This window comes from Danio rerio, chromosome 20 (genome assembly GCF_052040795.2).
Source record: "Danio rerio strain M-AB ecotype USA chromosome 20, GRCz13ab, whole genome shotgun sequence".
NCBI lineage: Eukaryota > Metazoa > Chordata > Actinopteri > Cypriniformes > Danionidae > Danio > Danio rerio.
Window position 1 is genome coordinate 58,201,204 of NC_141040.1, and position 17,279 is coordinate 58,218,482.

The window sequence follows — 17,279 nt, forward strand, 5'->3', positions numbered from 1 at the left end:
GGAGTTTTAAATATTGGTGCTGATAAGAGCGATCATTTGGCGAATGTTGATCCGCCAGCCGAGATCTATCAAGTGTTTTCGGAGAGAGTGCTGAAAGACTTGGTGGATCAGCTGTTTAATGGCCTGAATCTCGAGGCGTTGCATTCACTGCGCGTTCAGCACTAAATGTAAAAACTACAACTGCATACATCATCGCCAAAGAATCTTGCCTGTACTAAGTTTAAACCGAAACTGTCGCTCATGAAAAAGAGCAGTATTGTGCAGATAGCCATTAAGAGATTCCTGCTCTGCCCCTCTCGTATTTTAGGTCTGCTGACTCGCCTGCTTTCTTCCACAAACACAGAAAAAAGCAAATCAACGAGACGTGGTTTATTTATAAGCTAATGTCGAGGGGATCACGTGCTTCTGATTGCTAGCGGCTGGATCCGCATTATCCAATTCTCAATGCACCAATCAGACGACTCCTAAGCTACTACAAATACCCTGGGTTACACAAGGCTATCTTCGTTTTGAAGAGTCCCCCCTTCCACCCCTACTCCTCCTTCTTCCTTGATGGCTGACACGGTGGCCCAGTGGTTAGCACTGTTGCCTCACAGCAAGAACATCACTGGTTCCAGGCTTTACCAAACCAGCAGATGTTTCTGTGTGGAGTTGGCACTTTCTCCCCGTGCTCAGGTGGGTTTCCCCCGGGTTCCTCCCACCTTCTAAAAACATGCAACTTAGGTTAATTGACTAATTCAAATCAGCACCATAGACATGCTCCTAGTAAGTAAGAGCGATCGCTATCTGTTCATTAGCTACTACAGCAGGGGAGTTCCTCAGAGCTACCTGAGCTCAAACTCCCCTCTCGCCTTGCAAACGGGAGGGAGCCCCAGCCTCGAGGATCTTATGAGCTTAGGGCTCTCTCCCAGGCCAGCATGCCAAACAAGCTTTAACAAACACAAGACACAAACCCAAACCAGAACTTTAAAGAGTGGTGGAAGTGAGACTTCTCTTGCTTTCTTTTGTCCGTTCATTCTTGAGATGCAGATTGTTTTTCTATTCAGTTACTGATGACTGCTTTGAATTCAATGTTTTATTATAATCTTTAGCAGAAATAGTATTTGTTTATTGGCATGCTCATAAAACAGTGCAAAATGAACATTTACTGCAATTCTTGATTTTTGTTTGACGCAAGCCATTTATTTATGTTTTATAATGTAACAGTCGGACTTTTTATAGCAGATGCAGTGCATCCAGAAAGTATTGACAGCGCTTCACTTTTTCCACATTTGTTTAAGTGACAGCCTTAATCCAAAATGGATTCAATTGGTTTATTTCCTCAACATTCTACACACAATCCCCCATGATGACAATGTGAAATTGTTGCAAAATTATTAAAAACAAAAGAGCTGAAAAATACAAATTTATAAAGAATATTTTCCCAGAGATGGGTTGCATCTGGAAAGGCATCCGCTGCATAAAACATATGCTGGAATAGTTGGCGGTTCATTCCGCTGTGGCGACCCCTGATTAATATAAGGACTGAGCCAAGAAGAAAAATAATGAATTAATTAATTAAAAACAACGTATTTCACAATCAATATTTTAGGATTCATTTATAACAATTCAGAATTTGCTCTCCCTCTCTTTGCACACACACGCACGCGCACGCACGCACACACACGCTAAATTAATGATAAAAGTAGAAAAATGAATTAAAGTGATGATAATATTTAAATAATAAGAAAACAAATACATATTTCTTTCTCGTTCCGCAAACACACACACTCTTGCGCTCTCCCTCCCGCACAAACACACACACACTCTCTCCCTGCACTCAGTCTCTCTCGCCAAACACACACCTTCTCTCCACACAGACACACACTCACCATCTCTCTCATTCTCTTTTACTCCAAACACACTCTCCCTCTCCCTGCACACACACAAACACACTCTCCTTGCACAGACAGTTCATAGACACACGCTCACTCTCCGTCTTTCTCTAAACACACACACACACCTCTCCACACAGATACGCAAATTCACTCTTCGTCTTTCTCCAAACACACACACACACACACTCACTCCATCTCTTACTCAACACATACACTCTCTATATATCTCTCTCCACACACACACACACACACACACACACACACACACACACACACACACACACACACACACACACACACACACACACGACACGCTCCTTCTCTCTCATACACTCCATCTCTCTCTCTCTCTCTCTCTCTCTCTCTGCACACACACTCTCCGTCTCTCTCCCTGCGCACGGACTTTCTACACACTTTCTCTATCTCGATCACTCTCCAAGCACGGACACACTCTTTCGCTATCTCCATCTCTCTCCACATACACACACTCTCTCTATATCTCTCTCTCTCTCTCTCTCTCTCACACACACACACACACAGAGAAAGAGAGGGAGAAAGAGAGACAGGAGAGTTGACGGGAGGTAATCCCTCCATGTGAGGAGGCGGCCCGGCCGGCGGTGGAGGCGTGTTGCTCCTCATTCAAATCCTTACTAGAGCTATAAAAGCGAGAGACTGCGCTGGAGAAGAGAGAGAGAAACACACACACACACAGAGAGAGACAGAGAGAGAGCAGCAGAGCGCGCGTGTGTGTGTGTGAGAGAGAGTGTGTGTGTGCGCCAGTACCTGTGCGCGCGCGGGATGGAGATGCTGCAGGGCTCCGCAGGTGTGCAGTCTGCGCTGAAGAACGCGGCGGTGTGTGTGCTGCTGCTCCCGCGCTTTCTGCTCGCCGCGCTGATGCTCTGCCTGCTGGACTTCCTGTGCATCCGCCGGAAGCTGCTGCTGAAGATGCAGGAGGGCGCGTTCAGCAGCCCCGACGACCCTCCGCTGCGCGTGTCCGACAGCAACAAGATGTTCACGCTGGAGTCGCTGCGCGCGGTCTGGTACGGCCAGAAGCTGGACTTCTTCAAGAGCGCGCGGCTCGGCGGAGCGGCGCCCAACACCGAGGTGTTCCCGCTGGACGGAGACGCGCGCGCGGCAGAGCGCATCCTGGATTACGCGCGCGGCCGGAGACCGCTGATCCTCAACTTCGGCAGCTGCTCCTGACCGCCCTTCATGACCCGTCTGAGCGCCTTCCAGCGCGTCGCGCGGCAGTACGCGGACATCGCGGACTCTCTGCTGGTGTACATCGAGGAGGCGCACCCGTCCGACGGCTGGGTGAGCTCCGACGCGCCCGTGCAGATCCCGCGGCACCGCTGCCTGGAGGACCGGCTCCGCGCCGCGCAGATGCTGCACCGGGAGGCGGCGGGCAGCGCGGTGGTCGTGGACTCCATGCAGAACTCCTGCAACGCGGCGTACGGCGCGTATTTCGAGCGGCTGTACATCGTGAAGGACGCGACGGTGGTGTACCAAGGCGGCCGCGGACCCGAGGGGTACCGGATCGCGGAGCTCAGAGACTGGCTGGAGCGCTACAGGAGCGGCCTGCAGGAGTCCGCGGTGCTGCACGTCTAGGAGACCCATGCACTGAGTGATTGAGTGATTGATTGAGTGATTGAGTGATTGATTGAGTGAGTGAGTGATTAATTGATTGAGTGTTTTACTTCTCCTCATCATTGGCTGTGTTTCAAAACCGACAGACGCTTTTTCCTCTCTTCATGGAGATCTCGGAGCTGTTTCTTCACAAGTTTCAATGGTGCGTCGAGAATGGTGGCTGGTTAGACCGGCAGAAATCAGCTGCATCAGACAAACAGCAATGCTTCTGGGTTCTCAAACTCTCCTAAAACAGGGTTCGTGAGCGCCATGGCTCATTGGAGAAGCTCCTGAAATGGAGGTGAAGACAACATTACTCACCCTTCTGAGAAATTGTAATTCTTTTCTAATTATTTCCCAAGTGCTGTTTAACAGAGCAACCGAATTCATCTTTCTGAGTGTCTACAGAGCAAACCTCTGCTGTCCAGTCACTTTCCTAATCATCTCGCAAATGAACCGGTAAAGCACTACACTCTTAGAAATCTACCTGCGGGGTGGTACCTTTTCAAATGGTCCACGTTTGTACTGAACAGGTGGACATAAGTACCATTAGGGTTTAGTTTTAATTAAGTTTAATGTACTTTGAGGTACACGTTTGTACCTTTAATGACCTGTTCAGAACAAAAAGGAACCACCACCGTGACAGATTGTGTACCTTTATTTTTAAGAGTGCAGTCCTGCTGTCCAAGTAATAACAGAGGGAATGATTGGTTCTACATTAGTCCAAAAATGTGTTGAAGATTCTCTGTTAAACATCATCAGGTGCCGGGAAATACGTTTAAAAGAATGGATTTTTAGATTGATTGATGATTGGATGAGTGATTGAGTGATGTATTCCTCCTCATCATCGAGTCATTGGCTGTGTTTCAAAACCTACAGACGCGTTTCCCTCTCTTCATGCAGATCTTGTTGGAGTTTTGTTGCAGTCTTTTACCTCAGTGGTGGTGTTTTAAAGCCTGCTCGACATGCTGCTGGTGTTTTTGAGCTCTTCAAACTCTTTTTAAGCTTCACAGCTTAATTGGAGAAATTCTTGTTCATTTTTTTTTCAGCTTTTTCCCAAGCGCTGTTTAACAGAGCGAGAACATTATTCACACTATTTCCTCTTATGTTTTACTTCTGGCTAAGATGCATATTTTAGTTTGGTTTGGAATAAATAAATGCATTTTAAAAATAATTAAAATCTGCTAAGGTCAATAATATCTCCCTTAAGAAATGATCAATTTTTTTATCAGCTAATGAACAAAACACTGATATCTTGCCTAATTAAGCCTTCAAATGTCCCTTTAAGCTGAATATAATCAATATAATCAAGAGACATTCGTTTTTAGAAGTTACATTTATGCATCTGTGAAACAGCGCATGGGAAATATATTTAAAGTAACTCTAATGTTTCTGTCTTCATCTGTGGCTGATTTTGAGCCAGACTGGTAAATGCACTGTGAAACCGTGAACCTGCCATTAGGTTACTGCGTTAGATTTATTACCGTCAGACTAGCTGCGCATTTGACTTTATCATTATATATAGATTTATTTTCAACAAAGTGCACCCTTTGGGGCCAGTGAAAGGTGGAGGTGTGCAGAAAACAGAGTACGATTTGTGGCATTTTAATGAGGTTTTTAACCCCAGAGTGGCGCTGATGCTTTTACAGCTCACTCTAGAGGTTTTAAAGTCGTTAGCTGAGTTCAAAATCTACTGACTTTCTGAGATTAAATGAAACAGAAACTCGTATATAATATCCATGCACACTGTAAAAAGCAATTAGTCACTTATAAAAATTAAAGTTAATAGTTCTTTTTTAATTATGCACATAGTTCACTGAATAATTTGAAGACTTGCTTTTGTTTTTAACTCAACTAAATGCTTTTACAGTTCATTAATTTGTTTTTAAAAGACTTAAGTTTATAGATAGATGTTTAAAAAGTGACGACAAGCACAAAGATTTAATAATTTTTTGCTAAAAAAAGAAGCTAAAATAGCATTTTCTCAAAAACAGAATTTTTTTGACATCTAAAATTAATCTTTGGAAGAAAAAAAGTATTTTTTATACACTACAAAAAAAAAGCTGCGATAAAAAGTCATGATAACAAATGTTTTTAATGTTAACTAGATTGTCTTTTGATGAAATCGGATTAAACTCTCAAAATAAGTTAAAGTTGCACAAAGTTGAACTTAACATTTGGAAATCAGATTTAGTCAGACTGAAGTTCAATGAATACAACATTATTTTCCTGACAATGTAGGTTGTGATCTAATTAAAATAAAATAATAAAAACAACATTTATAAATATTAACACACATATAATAATAAAATATATATATAATAAAAGCTAAAAACATTATTTTTAGAGGTATTTTGTCATCCTAAACGGCTCTTAGGAAGAAAAAAACTGCAGTGTTTATACACTGAATAAAATAATATGACTGAAAAATTTAATATTACTTTACCTTTTAAAATAACTATTAAGTAGACTTTTAAGCTTATTTACTTAATTTATAGACACTCACTTTTATTTTTAGGTAAAGTAATCTAATTGCTTTTTACAGTGCAGCAGTTTGCTTTCAAAAGATCAACTAAATATCATATTTAGAAAATACATTTAACAAGATTTAATATTTAAATTGAATAGTTCTTTTAAAGAATAAAATAATATCATGACTTTTTTGTCATATCATTTTTTTCAGCGAATAAAAACAAACTTTTACATTTCCAAAGAGCCATTATGGGTGACAAAACACACACACACACACACACACACACACACACACACACAATACTATTCCGGTACATCTGATAGCATGCTATTTCAAATAGTGCTTTAACTTATTTAAAGAAGTTAATTATATTTCAACTTTGTTTTATTTTACTTTTATTTAAGTTTAACTTAATATTTTTAGATGTTTAGATGCAAACTGGACTGGCGCGGTTGAAATTTACCAGAACTTAAGCTGCTTCGATGCAATCTACATTGTGAAAGCGCTATAGAAATAAAGATGAATCAAACATTCAGATAAAAAAATAAGTTAAACTATGCAAATAATATTTAATAAACTGCTATCATGACTTTATTTTTTAACTTTTTTTTATTGACTTAATTTATATATTTTTAGTTGAACCTCAGTCAAACAGACTAAAAACATTAAGTCAACAAGACTTTTCTGTACAGAGTAGGTCGTGATCTAACAAAAAGATAACAAGAAAATGATACGACCAAAAAAGTCATGACAGCAAATTAATACTACTTGTGTTATTTTACAAAATAAACAAGGCAACCAAACAGCGAATCATTTAAATGTTACTTTAACTTGTTTTAAGAAGATTTCAACTAAAATATTTATTGAAAGTTGCAGATTTTATTCAGTTTGACTGATGTCCATCTAACAATACTTAAGGCAGTAAGACTACTCCTTAACAAAGAAACAAAAGGTTTCAAAATAAAGTCATGATAACAACTCTTTTTTAAATATTACTTTAAGATTTAAGCTACTTTTATTTAAATTTGCAAAGTTTAACATAATGCAACTTTTATGACAGTCAAAATGACTAAAAATATTAAGTGGATGACATTTTTCTTTACAATGTAGGCTGGGATTAAACAAAAAAAGATAAGGTTAACTAACAAGAAAATGATATGACCAAATCAACGTCATGACAGCAAATTAATACTACTTGGTTTAATTTTAAACAAAAGAAATAAGGCGACAAGACAGCATATCTTTTAAATATTTACTTTAACTTTAAGAAGATTTAAAATAATTTCTTTTGAAATTGGCAGCAAGTTTAACTTTATTTTTAGTTGAACATCAGTCAAATTGACGAAAAATATTAATGCAGTTTGACTTTTCGGTGCAGTGTAGATTGTGGTTAGCAAAAAAGATAAGGTTTAATAAATCATGACAGGAAACTAATATTACTAATAAATCAAGCAACCCATTTAATATTTACTTTATCTTGTTTTAGGAAGATTTCAACTAAAATTCGCAGCAAGTTTAACTCAATATTTTAAGTGAATCTGACTGATGTTCATCTAAAAATATTAAGGCAGCAAGACTTTTCAGCGCAGTGTAGATTGTAGTCTAACAAAGAAAATAAAGGTGAAAGAGTCAAAGTCATGATAGCAAACCTTAATTTAAATATTAATTTAACTTATTTTAAAATTAAAACAAACATTTTTTCATTTGCAAAGTTTAACTTAATGTTTTTAAGTTGAACGTCAGTCAAACTGACAAAACTATTAAGGCAGCAAGACTTTTGTGTACAGTGTAGATCTTGATCTACAATAAAAAAAATAAAGTCACAATAGCACATCATATTGCAAAGTTTAGCTTCATTATATTTAGTCAGCTTGACTCATGTTCAACTTTAAAAAAATGTTAAGGCAGCATATAATTTATTTACAGTGTAGGCTGTGATCTAGCAAACTAGATAAGGTTTAACAACAAGCCATGACAGCAAATTAATAAAACTTAAGAATAAGGCAACACGACAGCAAATCTTTTACATTTTTACTTCAACTTGTTTTAAGAAGATTTTAACAAAAATTTGCAGCAATATTTAGTCAATTTGACTGATGTTTAACTAAACATATTAAGGCAACAAGACTTTTCAGCGCATTGTAGATTGCGATCAACAAAAAAGGAAAGTTTAAAATATTAAAAGTCATGATAGCAAATCTTTTTAAGATTAATTTAACTTATTTTAAAATTTAAGCTATCTTTTATTTGAAAAATTTAACTTAAATGTTTTTAGTTGAACATCGGTCCAACTGACTAAAATATTAAGGCAGCAAAAATTTTCTCTGCAAAAAAGATAAAGTTTAATAACAAGCCATGACAGCAAATTAACATGACTAAAGAAAAAGGCAACAAGACAGCAAATCTTTTAAATATTTACTTAAAGCTGTTTTGAGAAGATTTCAACAGAAATTTGCAGCACGTTTAACTTAATATTTAAAGTCAATTTGACTGATATTCAACTTAAAATAATTAAGGCAGCAAGACTTTTCAGCGCAGTGGAGATTGTGATATAACAAAGAAAATAACGGTTGAAAAATAAAGTCATGATAGGAAATCTTAGTGCAATGTTTAACTTAATTATTTTTACTCAGTTTAACTTGTGTTCAACTTGAAGAAATTAAGGCAGCAGGATAGAAAAGGTTTTAAATAATAATAATAATAATAATAATAATAATAATAATAATAATGAAAGCTCAAAATGTCATGAAAATTCTGTCTGTAAAGCATAAACCCGTTGATCTACACACTCACAGAGAAACAGGTTCCTATGGTACATTTATATTCCTATAACATCTTCCTAACAGTAGATATTAGCATCAGAAAGGTATAAAAGTGATCGTTTAAAGTACAAAAGTGTATTATAGTTCACCTGTGCGGTAAAAGCATACCTTCTGAAAAACTGACAGATTTTGCACAACGCTTGAACAAATGATTCATCAGATTTACTCTATTATTTTAAGGTAAATGCACGCAAACAATTAATACGGGCTGAATTTAAGCTGAACATTTCTACATTTAATTTGTTTGCAACCACTTCCCTTAGAATAGAGTAAATGCAGTGAATGATATCTGAGTGCATTATTGAGTGAGAGTGTGAAAATGATTGTGAAAAGCATCTCTCTCTCTCTCTCTCTCTCGCCGGTGCTGTATTTTTCTCTCTAGGTTTTGAACACAGCCTTGATCAGATCAGATCTTCATATGCTGCTACAGACTGCGTTTATTTTGATGCATATACAGTTATCTGGACAGATGTTTACGTGACCGCATGATAGCTGTTGTGCTTTTTCTCCTCTCTATTCCTGTTTTATGTCCAAACAACCTGGCATTTCATTTCAGAATACTGCAAAAGAAGAAAAGATATATCTGTGTATCAATCGGAGACATATCCTATTTTATTTTTGTATGGTACTCTTCCTTTGTGAACGTGTGTATGTGTGTGTGTGTGTGTGTGTGTGTGCGGCCAGGAGGCTGTTTCATTGTACTCTGGAGTTATTGTGAAGATCGGTTTTTAAAAGGATTTTAACCAGAAAACCGATACTGATGTAATTTGACACTAGAGTACAGGACAGAGGAACGGCCTCCAGACGTGTTGCCAAATGTTGTTTTTTTTTGTAAATGGTGTATATTTTATTCAACACTTTTTATAAATAAATGGTAGAGCACCCTCGATATCAGCGCATCAGTCATTTACAAGTCTATTCATCACCCCGGGGTCCTGGAATTTATATATATATATATATATCCTGTATATATAAATGTGGCGCTCACACGTTATAATAATGCTTCATTAGTGAATATACTTATTAATAATGAACAATACTTGTGCAGAGTTAATTAAATCATAGTTCAACAATTACTAATACATTATTAACATACAAACTCATGCTTGTTTTCATTAGTTATGCACCGTGAGTTAGCGTGAATGAAGAATGAATGACATTAACTAATGATTTGATTAACTAACATGAACAAATACTGTAATAGTTGTGTTGCTCATTGTTTGCTCATGTTAGTAAATGCATTATCTAATATACAGTACTCTTATTTTGAAGTGTTACCAATATAGCATATATATTACTGCAATCAAACTACTGAAGTGTCTAGTTAAACAGAACAAACATTTATGACCAGGATCCAGCATATTTATCTATAGTTAATGTAATCATCTAAACTCACCGGCCACTTTATTAGGTACACCTTACTAGTACCGGGTCGGACCCTTTTTGCCTTCAGAACTGCTTTAATCCTTCATGGTAGAGATTTAACAAGCTACTGGAAATATTCCTCAGAGATTTTGCTCCATATTGTCATGATAGCATCACACAGTTGCTGCAGATTTGTCGGCTGCACATCCATGATGCCAATCTCCCGTTCCACCACATCCCAAAGCTGCTCTATTGGATTGAGCTCTGGGGACTGTGGAGGCCATTTGAGTACAGTGAACTCATTGTCATGTTCAGGAAACCAGTCTGAGATGATTGAGCTTTATGACATGCTGCGTTATCCTGCTGGAAGTAGCCATCAGAAGATGGAGACACTGTGCTCATAAAGGGATGGACATGGTCAGCAGCAATACTCAGGTAGGCTGTGGCGTTGATGCTCAATTGGTACTAATGAACCCAAAGAAAATCTCCCCCACACCATTACACCACCACCACCAGCCTGAACCGCTGATACAAGGCAGGATGATCCATGCTTTCATGTTGTTGAGGACAAATTGTGAGCCGAGTATCTGAATGTGGAGCTGATCGTCTTGACCACGTCTACATATCTAAATGAGTTGCTGCCGTATGATTGGCTGATTAGAAACTTGCGTTAATGAGCAGTTGGACAGGTGTACCTAATAAAGTGGCCGGTAAGTGTATATTAATTTTGAAAATATAAAATTTGTGGCATGCTATTTTAGTTTCAAGGCGGTATGGTTTTAATTTGCATATAAATTTATATTTTTTATACACATTCAACATTTGAATGGATACTTTTATGAATTGTTTTGTTAGTTTAATATTTATTTTAGTTAATTGGTCACAATTTACATATTTTACACACACACACACACGGTAATGGTGTTGTTTGTCATTTTGTATTAAAAATAAAAAGGCATATTACTTTAGTTTCATCAAGATACTCTCACTGTTTATACTGTATATAATTCGTATAAGCAGTTTTAGGAATTGTGTTGTCCTTTCATTGCTCACACTTTGGTTGCATTAGTCAATGTTAGCTAAAGCTTATAAACAAACAATGAACAAAACAATTATTACAGTAAGTCATCCATTGCTAGTTCATAACTCGGTTTATTAACTAATGTTAAAGGGCTTTAATAATGCCTTAGTAAAGCTGGACTATGATTAATAAATCCTGCACAAGTATTGTTCAATATTAGATCATTTTAGTTCAACATGAACTAATGCAACATTATAGTAAAGTGTGTTTAGTATTTATAAATGATAGAGCAGCTTTTAAATCAGTTTCTCAGTCAATGCAATAAACACACACTCATGCCAGATATACAGAGCCTCACTGTGATTAAACTATATGGAAATTGAGTTTAACATGCACGGTAAATTAAACTATGTTTTAGATACAGCAGTGGTTGCCATCCAATATCTACAATATTCAAAATGTTCTATTATATCTGCACTCTCTGAAAAAAAAGGTAGACTGTGGTACAAATGATGCTCCTTAAGGATCAGTTTTGTATCTGTGTGAAAGTTGTACCTCAGATGGAACAGAAAATACCTGTTATGATACTGTTATCCTTTAATTGCACAACTGAAATGAAGCTACACAATTGGTCCCATATAAAAGGTACATAAGTGTTGGACAACCGCTTCTTTACTACAATATCTATCAAAATATATATGACTGGAAAGGCAAAGTGATTTAATGAATAATTTCCATAATAAAACATGAATTATCATATAAAAGCAAATGTTTAAAGAAACTCATAAAGACCAATTATTAAGTTCTATAAAACAAAACAACTGGTAAAACATATATGAAAACATATATAACCCAGATCCAGCATATTTGTCTAAAGTTTAATGTAATCATCTACACTCACCGGCTGTGTAGGTATTGTGAACAACATTTAAGGCTTATAATGAAATGTTTGGTGAGCATTTTTGACACTGTTAATTGTACAAAGTTGTCACTGTAGTAGTTGGGGTTTCTGCAGGTTTCATTAATTCAAATTTAGGACTTTTTAAGACCCTTCTCAGACTATTATAAATGAGATTTTAGACTTATATGGGGCTAAACACTAAAGATTTTTGGTAATGGCCCGGTTGGACCAATGGAATTGAAAAAAAAAATTGTAGATATTTCTTAGCCACATATTTTAATGTGTCAAAGCAAAAACACTCTAGTTTTATAGACTTTTTTTTAAAACATAATCTTTCCTTTTTTAATAACAAGTTTAACATTGTTAAAAGTATATTAATAATACAAAACACATTTCTTTGCTTTTGGTCCAAATGAATTGAGTACAGCTCCTATTTAACCTAATGTGTTTCTTTAAAAACAAAAACCTTAAGTTTCACGCCTATTTAGAAATATAATATATCCGCTCACACGTTCTACTGTTAATAGTTACTAAACAGAAGATTATGTAAAGGGGTATATTGCTGTTATTATCATGAGGAATTGTGTAATGGTTTTAGTTTTCTTTTCCTGATTAGGGATTTAATTTTTCTGAAAAATGTTGTAGAATGTCTGACAGCTGTTGTGAAACAAACATCTCTCTTTGCAATAAAAAAACTTATATATATATACACACACACACACACACACACACACACACACACACACACACACACACACACACACACACACACACACACACACACACACACACACACACACACTTTTTTTAATTATTCTGATGTATTGTTGGTTGGTGGGCTCGTTCTGAAATCGTAGTCCCGTGGAGATTTCTGAAGACTGCGAATTATGTAGCCGGAGGTACGTATAGCTGCTGCATTTCATTTTTTTAAGCGAACACAACAAGCAGTGTGACGCCGTTCCTTTACACGCTTACCGGTTGACCGCTTACCTCCGTGTGGAAGGCTTTCCCACAACAACCAGTTTGTCCAGTTATGTACATCATGTACGTCGGCGGACTTGAGACGCAAAGAGGAGCTGACCACAATGACCACAAAGACGACCAGGGAAGAGCGGTTCCAGAAATCAGGCAAGACAAAAACAGAATCCAAAAAACAAAATGAACAAGTCAACAACAGTGTGAGAATGTGGTCAAATCTGAAAACATGGTAAAAATCAGATGAGGGCTTTTCTTTTTCTGGACGGCTTTTGTAAACCGTCGGCTGGGTTTAGGGAAGTAAGTGGGTGGGCGGGTCAATTGGTAAAATTGGTTGGGTTTAGGGAAGGAGGGGGGTGGGTCGCCCAGTCATTCAGTCAGTCAGACAGACGGTTGGTCGACAGCGGCCTCTGGTGGGTTTACGCAAGAACAGCGCGGGTGCGAACGGCACTCACGAGAGACATTTGAAAAAGAGCATACAGCGCAAAAGTTTTGCTTCTGAAATTTAAGACATTTTAAGGCTGTAAGACCCCATGGAAACCCAGAGCGGTACCTTCATGGATCAGATTTGTAGCTTTGATGAAGGTAGAATATTGTATCTGCAGGTTTTAAAAAACAAAGGTACAATTTGGTTTCCCATGGAAAAAATCCTGTCCTTAAAGGTACAAACTGCAATGGTACAATGGTCTTAAGGTGCAGTTCTGTTCCTAAAAAAGTGCTGCCCCACTGACATGGATTTGTACCTTCTTTGGTTCAACATTGGATCCCTCTTTCTGAGAGTGGTTTCTGAGGTTTGTTTTGCGATTTTTATTTCTATTTCAGAAGTTTTTTTAACAAACAATATTACATGTTTGTTCTCCTGGGTGGGGGTGTTGTGAATTTGTGTTATTTGTGCTCTGTTTGTGCTTTTTCCTCTCTCTATCTGCTTTCATTATTCTCAGGTTCCGTTCATTGGTCTATTCAGCTGTCATTGATTTCCTCCATGACTTCTCTTCCTCTGCTTTTTCCGCTTGTTTCCGTGTTTATTGCGTTATGTTAAGGAAATTCCCGTCTAACTGTATATTTTGTTGTTGCCTGTTTCTGTGTCCACATTATCCGTCCGTTATTCGTATATCCTCCTCAGTTTACGTTGTTTACGAGGCTTAGACAAAGCGGACAGGTAAGAAGGTCACGTGACATACATTTGGTATTTTGAGTACATTAGGTTAGGGGCGAGCGCCACCCCTTGTACCTTTTGGATAGATAGATAGATAGATAGATAGATAGATAGATAGATAGATAGATAGATAGATAGATAGATAGATAGATAGATAGATAGATAGATAGATAGATAGATAGATAGATAGATAGATAGATAGATAGATAGATAGATAGATAGATAGATAGATAGATAGATAGAGTAGACAGTCAGGACTCGGAAGACTCTTCATGTGTTAATTATTTTGTTTTCACATAGTTAATTAGCTAGATCCTTCTGGGAAGTTAGATTTAGTTTGGGTTTTGTTCTTTTCATTTCTTTAGCACTGCCCGCATCCCTTCTGCCAGCTCTTCTGTTTTTTCTCCATCTTTGTTTTCGTCTCAGTGTTGTATATAATGCATATAGTATATTTTTGCTTTACTTACCGTTTCTTTATTTTGGATTTATTTGTTGTTTAGGTTCACTTTTGGGAATTGTAAATAAAAGCACATATTTTTGGTATTACTTTAGTTGTCTTTTGCACTTACTCACTGTTTGTATGAATATATTTTAATAATCTAAATGTCAAACCCCACCATCCCCTAGCATAACATCAGGGGTTTGTAACACATGCAATATGCCCAATCTGATCTCTCATATTCCCGGTAATTATGTGTATAAAGCTATAAAAGCTCGGTTTTAAGCTTTTGCATTTAAGAAATAGGCAACATTTAATAAGCTTGTATTGGTTAATGTTAGTTAATGCACATGAACAAACAATGAACCACACAATTATCACAGTATTTATTCATCTTGGTTAATGACAATAAAGCCATTCAATGTTAGTTTTATTCCTTTCATTCACTTGTGCATTAACCAATGTTAACAAGCATGAATTTGGATTTTAATAATGTGTTAGTAAATTTTGAACTATGTTAAATAAATGCAATAATTGTTGATGCATTAGTTTCTCTTAGTAAATACATTAACTAATGGATCATAATTGTAAAGTGTGATGAAAATTTCTCACAAATTTACAAAAGGAATTTCTTTGAGATCTATCAAAAATACTCTTATGAGCGATGGATATTGATGAAGTTAATTTTAATATTTATACATATAAAATATTCTATTTCTTAGTTTTTCTGTGTCCGTCAGCAGTAATTTGTCAGATTTGCTAAGATGTCCGTAACAAACACTATGACACTCAAAAAATTACATGATCAAATATATGTATATGTATAGCAGTAGTTTGTCAGATATTCCCTTTCTAGTAAACACTAAAGTAAAAAAAAAAATACAACACTGAATTGCATGAATAATTTTAATATTTAATTTTAATATAACATTTTAATATTTATGGACATTAAAAAACAGTCATCTTAAATAATGATAATAATTTTTGTGCAGTATTTTTATGTTATCAGTGTTGTCCATTAGGAGTATTTTGCAGGACAATCTCACAGAATAAAGTCATGCTGGATTTAGTTTGAGGGACGAATGCATTTGTTTAGTCTGCTTTTGAGCGATTGTTTGGTCCGGTTTCAGGGACGGATGGATGGAAACACGTGAGTTTTGAGTGCTTGATGATGGCTTTCTGAAGCAGCAGACAATGTGATTATAGCCGTCCTCGCTGCGTGATTAATGTATTCAGTCTGGTCTTTATCAGCGGAGCGAGAAGCACTTTAATCTGAGCTGTGTTAGCGATGTGTGTTACTCTCGCCGGCACCGTGTGCACTAAGAGGAGGATACATCAGAAAAACAAGCAGGGAACAAACTCACAATAAATGTTGAGCTGTTTAAAGTGTTTTAAAGCACATCAGAGCCTCCTGATTGATCATATAAATTCACAGCTACAGATAGTACTATATAATCATACTTCAATACACGTGACAAAGCCCAAAAGTGATCTGAATGTAATCCAAAAAGTCAGATTACATTATGCTATTATGCTATAGCTACAGTTCAAAGATGGTACAATACTATCGCACTTTACGTCATTTTTGACAGCTCAAAAGTAATCTAAATGTAATCCAAAGGTAGTCAGATTACATTACCATAAATGTGTAATTTAAGATAATACATTACAGATTACAATTTATAAGTAATCCCCACAGCTACTTATAATACACAAAGATGGTACAAGATTATCCTATTCTTTATGTGATTATGTAATCTAAATGTAATCCAAAAGTAGTCTGATTATAGGACCATGACTGTGTTGTGTAACCGATTATATAACTGTAGTATTACTAACTACAAATTTTGTCAAGTATTTTTTTAATGAGTAATCAGATTACTTGTAATTATAGTAAACAAAGCAAATCTGATCACAGTTACTTTATGTATTTCATTTTATTTATACAATGGCCGTAATTGTTTACAAGATGCTGACTAAATTAAATGTCTATATTTTATTTTAAATATATTTTATTTTTATTTTATTAACAAGAATATCCTATACTTTAATATATGTGGCATCAAATAAAGGTTAGCACAAAAGTAATCTAAATGTAATCCAAAAGTATTCAGATTACATTACCATAAATGTGTAATCTATGAATTTGTATTACTGACTTTGATTCATAAGTAATCCACACAGCTAAAGATAGTACACAGATATAGTACAATATTTTAATACTTTCCGTCTTTATATGTGACAAAGCACAAAAGTAATCTAAATGTAATCCAAAAAGTAGTCGGATTACATTACTAGAAATGTGTAATCTAAGAAGATACATTACTGACTACAATTCATAAGTAATGCTCACAGCTACAGATAGTACAAGATAATCCTACTTCAATATATGTGACAGCACAAAAGTAATCTAAATGTAATCCAAAAGTAGTCAGATTACAATACTGTGAATGTGTAATCTAACAGAATATATCACTGACTATTGCCAGTGATTACTTATGAGTAATCCACACAGGGATAACTACAGTACACAGAGATGGTACAATATTATCCCACTTTACGTCATTATTTGTGACAAATCACAAAAGTAATCTAAACGTAATCCAAAAGTAGTCAGATTACAT

General features: G+C 36.2%; 1 protein-coding gene and 1 long non-coding RNA gene across 2 annotated transcripts in view; both read left to right on the forward strand.

The window, feature by feature from the left end:
• LOC147839507 (uncharacterized) overlaps positions 1-17,279 on the forward strand; it is a 519,823-nt gene that overhangs the window by 370,729 nt on the left and 131,815 nt on the right. The window lies entirely within an intron of this gene.
• dio3b (iodothyronine deiodinase 3b) lies at positions 2,583-9,682 on the forward strand. Its single transcript, NM_001177935.3, is given in 2 exon segments — positions 2,583-3,804; positions 9,181-9,682. A coding segment is annotated over 1 exon segment (810 nt). The 5' UTR covers positions 2,583-2,675; the 3' UTR covers positions 3,486-3,804; positions 9,181-9,682.